This window comes from Clarias gariepinus, chromosome 4, assembly GCF_024256425.1.
Source record: "Clarias gariepinus isolate MV-2021 ecotype Netherlands chromosome 4, CGAR_prim_01v2, whole genome shotgun sequence".
Classification (NCBI taxonomy): Eukaryota; Metazoa; Chordata; class Actinopteri; order Siluriformes; family Clariidae; genus Clarias; species Clarias gariepinus.
This window is the reverse complement of record NC_071103.1, coordinates 7,719,200-7,729,418: the sequence shown is the minus strand read 5'-3', so window position 1 is coordinate 7,729,418 and position 10,219 is coordinate 7,719,200. Positions and strand designations below refer to the sequence as shown.

Here is a 10,219-nt window from a genome sequence, read left to right as displayed (position 1 = left end):
TTTCTCTGTCTGTTGTAACACGCACCGTTAGACATCCATAGTGTGATACACTTTCTCTTTATGGTTGTGAAATTCCCCTGCCAAGTTCTTCTTTCAGCCGAGTAAAAATGGCCCACAAATAAATCACATGATTTTAGTAATTCGTCAGCCAGCACTTAACCTAAAGTACTATTTTATTTAACTTCCACACAATCACACATTTTTACTCTGATGAATTGTTCTTGAGGTATTCGTCATTTTCAGTCATTTTATCCCCTAAAATTGTGTTTTGTTTTTTTTTTCCCAAAGCCTGCATTGTTTTCAGTCCAGGTCACATCACTGTAGTGCATCTCAAACTCTATTCTCATCTAAAAATAAAGGTTTCCCTCTGTGTAAGGAGAATGAAACTACTGAACTATAGCCGTTTGCCCATCAGGCTTCCCTTTCAGTACATTTCAGCAGAATTTCAGTGCTTAGTTAAAGGTCAGCTTCATGTTTTTCTGATTACATTATGATTTATAATTCATATTCGTTCAAGTCTCAACTCAAGCGTTTAAAATTTTTTTTGTTAAAGTTTATTTGCATGCTACTGTTGTTTAGCTTTAATTTATTCTCTCCTACCACTGTTATGATTTCTGTGAAATACTGACCCCTACAGGCTGAAACTATGTATTTAATTTCAGTAATGATTTTTTATTTATTAGGAGAGCTCATTAGACACGTGTTGTACATATTTCAAACCCTGATAAACACATGGTTTAAACAAAAAAAAAACAATTTACAAGTAAAAGCAATTAAAACAAGAGTTGCACATCTTAGTAAAAAGAAAAATGCATTAAACTGTACATGACGATCAACAAGACAGTGAAAACTAAAGCATTTAAAAGAAGAAAAAAAGTCTTAATCTAAAGCTATCACACACTGCCACCGTGTGCTAGGTTTTAAAGGGGACAAAAAAAACAAACAAAAAAACATTTCAGTCTTGTACGAATTCATCTCCTTTACACAAACACTGCCCGAGCTCCTCATTCCGCAGCGCTGCTTGTGTACGGTGAGAAACCCAGTAACGGTATGACGTACACTTTCACTACAAGTAAACGAGCACGCTGACGTGGTGTGACTGAGACCTGTGTGTGATCACCTTCTTTTCATTCCGAGTCGGCAGGAGAGACAGAAAAACTGAACCGAAGCCCAAACCTATGCAAACTTGTGTTCTGCAGCATCAGTGTTCTATAATGTGCCTGGCTTCAGCGTCCACGATGGCTTCAGCAGGAGGACGTCCTCAATCTTCCCCAAGCCGAAAGCCTTGTCCCCAGTTGTGACGTCCTCCTCCTCCTCCTCCTCCGCCCCCTCCTGCTTGTTCCTGAGGAGTGCGTCTCCTGATGGGCGGGACGCCGAATCCAGAAACCCCACCGCGCCGATTCGGAAACCACCGGTAGCTGTCGAGAAAACGAGACGGTTTAGATAAAGACATGGATGTTTGTGTCTTAAAACACAAGAATATCAGCTGATGTGATGCTGAATGAGTGTGTTGTAATAATCACACATATTTAGTAATGGAAACTGATTAATGTTGAGGGAACCCTCTCATACATAGTATTAGTACTTTGAAAGTCTAAAGAGGTTTAAACAAAACGTGGACTTGATGCTTACAGCGTCTCTGGCGTGGACAGGAAGGATCTGCCGCCCAGGTCCATGGGATATTTGAACATGAGGAAGAAGTACAGATGGCCCACTAAATTCCCAATCAGCTCATTTACAACACTGAGGAGAGATCATGATAAAGCTCTTAGTGTACATCGTTCAAACTGAGCAGATGTCATTCCTCAGCAAAGGTCAAAACCCTGTCAGACACAATATTGTAAATAGTAAAAAATAAATAAATAAATTGTGAGAAAAATAAAACGTGAAGGTTCTTACGAGCCACCGATGATGTAGTTGAATCCCAGGATGACCCAGGGCAGATAGCAGGCCTGCAAACATTTCATACTGGTGTCAGAACGCTTTAAGGAATTTACACATACTGCAAAGAGATCGTGAATTTTTTTTTTGTTTTTACAAAATTGGATTTGTACCTTGAACCTCGTGCCAAACCAGAAGGACACGATCATGTCCCGGTTCATTTGGGCCCAGACGTACAGCACGGACATGATCAATGGGATCATCAGGAGCTTTAACGAAAAATAAAGACAATTTTAAATTTATTTTTACATCCAGAGGATTTGTGTTTTAGCCTGAAGATTACTCTTCAAGCACCGCCGTCTTGTACAAGATGACGCATGAAATTCCTCTTAATATAAACATTATATCTTTGAAACTAAATTTCTTCCTGTCTTTCTACACTCACTGTTACTTCATTTTAGCAGTGTGGCAGACTGTGTGTGTGTGTGCGCGCAAGACTGTCAGTGTAAAAGCATACAAATTTTTCAAATCATAATAATTAAGGATAAAAGCCAGACGACTAACCTGCATGTCCATCATTAATCCGGTTATCTGGATCATGTAGATAAGGAGAATTGAAACCAGTCAGGAATCTAACTTTTTATTTTGCAATACACACACACAAATGAAAAGGATACAACAATGCAAATCCAGTTGAAAAGCAGCATATAGACGTAGTCTGCTGGTCTTCCATCAAAGGCCCCTAGTGCAGTAAAGAGAGCTTAATGGAACGGTTCTGACTTTATAAAGTAATGACTGTTTAGTGTGTGTGTGTGAGGGAGAGAGAATGAAAGGTTTGCAATTCAATAAATGCATCCATCATCACAACTTTTTCCTGCATGTACGACGATTTTTTTTGCAAATAGTTTGGTGATCAGAAATTTTCCCAAAACAAATGTTTAAATCTTATACCTGATGTCCTGGTGGAGTGCGATTACAACTACAGTATGTCTCCTACATACGAACAATCGAGTTACGAACTTTTGAAGATACGAACATGCGTTCGCACGTTAGTTAGACCACATGCTCGGCGTACATCGCCATGTGCTTGCATCCTCTGCAAATACAGTACACGGCCAGGAGGGAAAGCATTACTGCTAAAAAGCGCACTGGGGAACTGTACTCCACCGTTCCTCGTTACTTCTGTAAACCAACAATTCTCCTGGAGAACCCGTGTGTTTTCCAGCTTTAGCGCGCACACACACTATTCAGTTCAGAATTAGATGTGCAGGGAAGCATAAGAAAATGTGCAGGGCAGATGTTCTCCAGAGAACCATGGTTCTGAACAAGAACTCATTTGACCCGCTATGTGGACGTACTGTAGCTTCCCAGATAAAAAATAAAAGGAATTGTTTTAATTTTGATGATTTCATTGCAAAGGACTGAAGATGATGCATTAAATGAAACACTTTACGATTACTGATTTAGATTAATAAAAACAAAGTTAATATGAAAATATGAGGGGCGATCAAGTCAAACTGGGACTTATCTCAACACTTAGCCATGTCTCGTGAATAAAGGCGTAAAAGCGACTGATGTTTACAAAAGACTTTGAACACAGTGCGTTAATGAGACTCTCAGCCGCAGTAAAACATTTGAACAGTGCGAGCGTTGTACAAAAGGCCGAACATGGGTCCCGGCCCGAGGTGGCTCAGAGACACTACAGGTCAACCTTTAGCACAGGTCAAACCTTCAGCCTGATCCTTAAAAAAAAAAAAAAAAAAAAAAAAAACAAATATCTTGTCAACTTATGGAAGAGACGCATCTGTCTGTGTTAACTGTACACACAATCATTCACCAACACCACCCGCACGTTACAGGAACTCGGCTGGAGGATTACTGCCACATCCTCCGTACAGTCCTGACCCGCTTCACGACATTTCCGCACGTTTGGCCATTAAAGGAGCTCCTGGAAGGCCAGTGTTTCACACGGGTGAAGCAGGAAGTCTGATCATGGCTCCGGCATACTGAGAAAACGTTCGACCTTGACGGTGTCCAAGCACTAGTGAAACACTGGGATAAGTGCGTGAAGTGTAGAAATAAAGGGAGTTTTTCCTCTCACAACTGTGTCCTGGTTTGACTTGAATGACCCTTTGTATTTCAATATTATTAATGCGCAATCAACATTTATGATTCTGATCTATTATTTATGGTGTATGGCGAGTCGTACCTGTTTCCAGTCTGGACGAGTACTGATACAGGAAGTACAGATTGACCATGTACAGAAAACCTGTTCCTGGACCGACTGGGAAATACAGTGTTGAAGAAATCGGTCTCCATATCTGCAGAAAGAACAAATGATTAGAGACTCATTAATTCACTGGACATCATGTTTTATTCTCAAACACACATCACCGACGCCGTGCCATGTCAGTTCTAACGACACTTTTTACTGTTATTATTTTCCACATCAGTGTAGCATCAATTAACCTGTTTTCAACACACTTATGATTGTGTAACGTTAACTACATTAGATGTATTATCTGCTAAAAGCTTATATCACCTGTGGAGTGGAACTAAATGGCCTTATTTATAAAGTGCCCTTTGTCCTCTCCTAACCACAGATTAGCCGATTACGTAGCCAGCAAGTCTTATGGTCTAGTGCTACTGTAGGTCTTCTATGTAACATTCAGTATTTAGGATAACGCATATTTCTCACAATTTGAACTCAAAAACGTTCTGATCACTAACAACAATAACTGCGCCACACATCTAACCGGCCAAACCTCATCTGCTCATCTGGTGTCTTCCTGGCATGGAAACTGGGTCAGAAAGGAATGGTCACCCGCCCCTACACGTTCCCCCGTTACATCTTCATGCTTTTTACTTCCCTTTAGTGTAAAGTACAGCAGTTTATTTACACGCTGTTGTTATCTAAACTTTAGGGGGGAAAAAAAACAGTGAAAACAGCATCACTAAATCAGGGCTAAAGAGTCAAATGATTCGATCAAAAGATGAAGATAAGAAAAGCTGCCTTTGTTTCTTGATCCCTACGTAGTCCAGCATCCAAGTATGGTTAGAAGCTTGTGAATGTCCAACCAGGTGTTTGATTCTAGCAAAGCAATTAAAAAGTGATGGGACTGAAATTTTGCTTACTCCTCCTATTGTTTCTCAGTTAGGTTTAAGAGCTTCCTTTTGTTTGAGCTCTAAATAATAATCCTCTCCTATAATGTCTGAGGTGCACTATAGTAAGTCGGAGACAAGTCCTGTCCTGAGAGCACGTTCGTAAGTCGGATTTGTTCGTAAGTCCAACCAAGTGAGTCTTGTACAACTTTGACACACATGTATTTGATTCCGCATTAAACTCTTGCAAAACTGCACTTCTAAATCACGAGGGGATACTGGTGATGCACAGGGGTTAGCCTACCTCGTTTAAGGGGAGCCTGCGAAGACGTCAGGGGGAAAGACAACACTACGTGGTGTTTACTATGCACTTGAACACCATTATGTCTCAGAGCTGTATTGGACTGTGATCTTTCTCTCTCCCTCTTTCTATTTTATATATATATATATATATATGTCGTACTCTTAAAAATCAATCAAACAGTCAAACTGGCCGATCATGGGAGTCTGTGATCCCATGCATGTGGAAGTGGGCGGATAGCTGTGTCCTCAGAGTGTGTTATGACACTCCCGAACATTGTGTGAGCTTCATGTCTCGTCCTGGCTGGTAGGGGAGTGTCCACAGGTGGGTGGGGATTGACAATGACTAAACATTAGAGATAAAATCAGAGGAGCGCACACACACCTATTTAGTTTTGTCAGTTTCAATGATAAAGGCACATACAACCAGCATTAAACAATGACCCCTGAACAACACCTCAAGCAGGAAGTCTCAAAAACGTCACACCGCTATAAAGAATCGCACTCAAAACTCAATCTCAAAAAAAAGTGGAGGAGCTTTTATTTTAATCTTTTTAAAATCACGTTTCAGGATAATGAGTGCTACTTCTGTGTCTTGATGGATTAATGTTATCTTCATTTCTGTGAGGATAAACACAACATCTCAGTGTGCAGAGTGGTTTTAATGTAGTTTTAGAAATTATACCTTTTCAGTTATAGTGTCTAACTTCCTTTAATCATGGATACACTTTTTTTTTTAATAAAACACCTTTTTATCTTTTTATCGATTTTCTCTGCACTGTATAAACACAGGAGTATCAGAGCAGAGCGCTTTAATGCATTTAATTTTCCTTTTTGTAAAGACCGAAATATCAAGCCAAGTCACGAGGCAGTCAGTGTGCAACGTGAGTGTGATTCCAACTCGGGTTGCCAAAAACAATCTTTTTATAAAAATACTGGAGCAGTTTCTCCCCAACCTGATAAACACCTGCACTGATATTGGGCTGTAAACTGATCTAGCTCAGGCAGTGTTTGGTTCTCACACGCCTCAGCACCTCACACCACCCCACCGTGGTCTACACCTCTCTGTGTGCGTGTGTGTGCGCGTGTGTGTGCGCGTGTGTGTGCTGAGCTGCAGCCTGCAGTGCAGAGAAAACCCAGTTAGAGCAAACACACACCACGGGACTCTCCTCTCTCTGTTTCTTTCTCTAAAAGACGGAGAGAGAAACAGATCCGGTTTCTCAATAGAAAACTGTGTGCTTGTTAAACTAAGTGCAGGGTAGATGTTGTATGATGAAATATGAAAAATCATCACACACTTGGAAAAAAATTCTAGCGTATTTGCATGTTCACGGGGCATGCGTTTTATTCAAAGTAATTGATGCAGATTTCTACCCGAGCAAAAAAAATTAATAAATAAAAAAGCTGAAGGTTAAACGCTGTCTCGTACGAGCCGAGAGCAGATGTGTGGTGGTGCTGCTGGTGCGGCGATGATTTCGGTTTGCGTTCCATATCACAGAGCGCACTTAACGCATGCACTGCGATGGTGTCAGGGTCTAATCTAATGCAAATATCTTCAGAGTCGAAACTTTCAGTTATGAAAATATCCCAGCTTCTCAAAACTGAAAGAATAGAAAGAAAATTAACAGAAAAAAAAAGTAATTCAGTTGCAGGACACACTACATTCAGTGGAGGAGAAAAGAAGAAGAGGTAGTAAAGTTTCATGGTCCTTCATTCCTACTGCTTACTCTGGTTCAATAATGTAAAAGACACGGAAATATTGTACTCTAAATATCCACTTTTTGGGAGGAAAGAGGTGAAATTCTACACAACATGTAGCATTAAGGTATTCATCTCGTCTCGAAACCGTTTCCTCAACACCACTTGAGACTACAACATCATCCGCATGAACACACACAGCTGCAGGGCAAAATGTAAATGTTGAGCTCTGCATGTGGAGTGAAAACCGTCATCTACGCATTTAGAAAGTCTCTGTTTAAGGTTATTTCATCCTCTTATTTCGCACTGCACACGTACATGTAACACACAGCTGGATTTTGTCTCAGAAAGGATAAACCAGAACATATTCTAGATTCTTTAATACACATATATAGGAATTCACAAACCTTTCTTGTCTTTTTTTTCATGTAGTCTTGAGGAATAGTTCTCCAGACGTCCTGAAGGACTTTTTTTGTCCCATTCAAGCATAAAAACACATCTACCTTAAGGAATGAACCAGGAGCCGATGGCAGATGATCGGGCGATGATAGTGATTAGTATACTCCTGATGCTTAATGTTCAGAACGGACAAGAGGGGAAATGAGGTCGCTGCTGAGGTTGTTACATAAACCACCAAATTTGTAAATCGTCTCTTTAGGCACTTTGAATTTAATATGAGAAAATGAGAGATGGCTCAAAACTTATGGACCTGGCAGTACAAAATGAAAAAAGATAAGGAAAATAGATAAAGATACAGTCCTGTGCATAAGTAATTGGACAAGGACACAATTTTTTTTTAATGTTTGCCCTGTGCACCCCCATGATCCACGGGTAAATAAAGCAAATAAAGTGCAGACTTTCAACTTTAATCAATGAGTTTTAGCAAAAGTACAGAATGAAATGTTTACAGACATTTTGACAGGCTCGAAAGTAGTTGGACAAAGTAACACTAAAATTAACATTAGTAGAAGAGCAGGGGTAGCTCAATGGTTACGGCATTGGACTACGGTTCGGAAGATTCCAGGTTCAAACCCCACAACCACTAAGTTGTGCCCGTGGACAGGACCCTTAACCCTTAACTGCTCAGATGTATAATGAGAGGCCAAATGTCTCCTGATTACAGATTATAGTATTTACACTCCTTGATTATAGCTCTTCTAAAATGTGTTCTTGACCTGATTAGATGTTGTGAAAAGTCCCCCCCCCCCTTCACCAACTCCTTCCTTTTAAGAATATACAGATTGTTGATTTGGCCGTTTCTGAATTTTCTGCCATCTATCTCAGTGTAATAGGTCTGTTTGCTTTCTTTAGCTTAATTCTGAATGATCACCTGCCTTTGACATTTCTCTGGACTGGAATGCAAATTCAACACTTGGAATAAAATGCAGACCTTTAACCTCTTTAATCTGTCATGAATTAACTAAAACAGGCCACAACTGTCCCTCAAACTACTTATAACTTAAAACTTTTCAGCCTGTGAAACTGGAGGAACTTTGAAAATAAATTGCTGTAATTCCTTAATTCCATCCATCCAGGAACTTCCCAGTCCAACTAGTGACCGTGGAGGCCAATAGTGATTACAATCGTATTCATTCCCATTTTACGACGGTGGTAAGACCTCCGGCGCATTCAGTCACTACGGGAACGCCAGTTAGCCTAAGGGGATCAAACCCTCGACCCTGGAAGTGAGAGGCCACAGTGCTAACCATGCATTCCTTAATTATGATGCCATATTTAATTAAGCCCATTTGCATTGAAGATCAAAGTCTGCACTTCAATCAAATCATGACTGTTTCATTTCAAATTCACTGTGTTGGTGTACTGAGACAAATCATGAGAGTCACTGTCCAAATACTTTACGTCTTGACCTGGCCTGTAATTTTAGGCTACAGTTTTGGAATGAACACTACTGTACAAGTACACTTTTGTACAGAGAGTTCGCTCTAATTGATGCTAAAAAATAAACAATAAACAAGTTTTATATATATATATATATATATATATATATATATATATATATATATATATATAGCCTGTGCAATGAGTACATAAAGTAAATGATTTAAAATCCAAATATATTCTCTCAACAGATTTAAATTTTAAATCATTTACTTTATGTACTCATTGCACAGGCTGTGCGTGTGTTTGGCGCCATCTTGTGGCACTTCAGTGCAGGACAACTAGGCGCTCCTAATAATATACTAATTAATTTACTTGTACCTGCAGTTTTTCGTGGTTTCTCCTTAAACGGTCTCACAGCGATGTTTTCCAGACATTTTTTACTAACTTTCAGGAAAACATTGAGTGTTGTCAAGATTATTATTATTAATATTATTCACTCTGAACAAAAATTAGTCAAACAAATAAACCGGAGTAAACCTGAGCTCTGAGACCAGGAAACACTCTGGGGGCTTTTTAACACTTGCCCCTGTATCACCCCATCAATTTCAAAGTAAAGAAATTGATGATAAAAATAAATCGAATAAAAAAAATGATTAACAATTACAGCTATTTTCATAATCTCAAAACGAACAGGAACAGGCAAATAAACCTGTGTAATAGGTGTGTGTGTGTGTGTGTGTGTGTGTAGGGACCTGCATGTCGAGCTCTGAGACCCGGAAGCACTCTGTATAGACCAGTTACACACACACACACACACAGAGTCTAACATGCAGAGATATAATTTGTCTCTGATCCAGTTCTACACACCCTATAACGGCTCGTTCACACCTCACGCGCTGCACTGTGTAGTGTAGAACAGCGTGGTTTGGGACACAACCCTGATCTGCGCGCGGCTTCACCGGGGTTCTGACCTGAGGCCTCGGCTTTATAACCACCACCACCACCACACACACACACACACACACACAGAGACTCCCGTCCCCAGGGCTGCTATAACTCACCTGGAACTTGTGGAAGAACGACTCCGGCCACAGCACGAGGTACGCGGGACTAATCAAGCCCAGCTTCCCGATCAGCGGCACCAGTATGGAGCCCGCGAACCAGTAGCGCGTGATAAACGGGATGTTCCTGAACCAGTCCCCGATGTCAGACATGTTTCCCTACGACACAGAGCCGACCGGGTGGCTCTAATAACCCCTCCTGACTCCTGTACTGCTCCTACACTCTGTCTCGGTTTCGTCTATTTTGGTTCGAACCTACTTTCACTCCATTTACAATGACGTGGCCGCGCACTAAACGCTACTTTCCCCCACCCGTTTTCTGACACATCGAGCCT

At 40.6% G+C, this 10,219-nt stretch overlaps 1 protein-coding gene across 1 annotated transcript; it reads right to left on the bottom strand.

The window, feature by feature from the left end:
* Positions 1-651: 651 nt before the first annotated feature.
* On the bottom strand, positions 652-10,211 carry derl1 (derlin 1). The gene is made up of 8 exons (XM_053494073.1): positions 9,885-10,211; positions 4,091-4,202; positions 2,559-2,623; positions 2,446-2,472; positions 2,055-2,150; positions 1,900-1,952; positions 1,633-1,743; positions 652-1,418 (listed from the first exon to the last, which is right to left on the bottom strand). The coding sequence occupies exons 1-8, from the start codon at positions 10,035-10,037 to the stop codon at positions 1,262-1,264; spliced, it is 774 nt and encodes a 257-aa protein (XP_053350048.1). The 5' UTR covers positions 10,038-10,211; the 3' UTR covers positions 652-1,261.
* Between the last annotated feature and the right edge of the window lie 8 nt (positions 10,212-10,219).

What these genes read in the sequence shown, in the direction of transcription:
- derl1 (XM_053494073.1), bottom strand. Translation starts at nt 10,037, where the DNA reads ATGTCTGACATCGGGGACTGGTTCAGGAACATCCCGTTTATCACGCGC. An exon ending in CGTTCTTCCACAAGTTCCAG is followed by an intron (nt 4,203 to 9,884) that starts GTGAGTTATAGC and finishes TTCTTTCTGCAG; the next exon opens with ATATGGAGACCGATTTCTTC. An exon ending in GGTTTGGCACGAGGTTCAAG is followed by an intron (nt 1,953 to 2,054) that starts GTACAAATCCAA and finishes AAATGTTTGCAG; the next exon opens with GCCTGCTATCTGCCCTGGGT.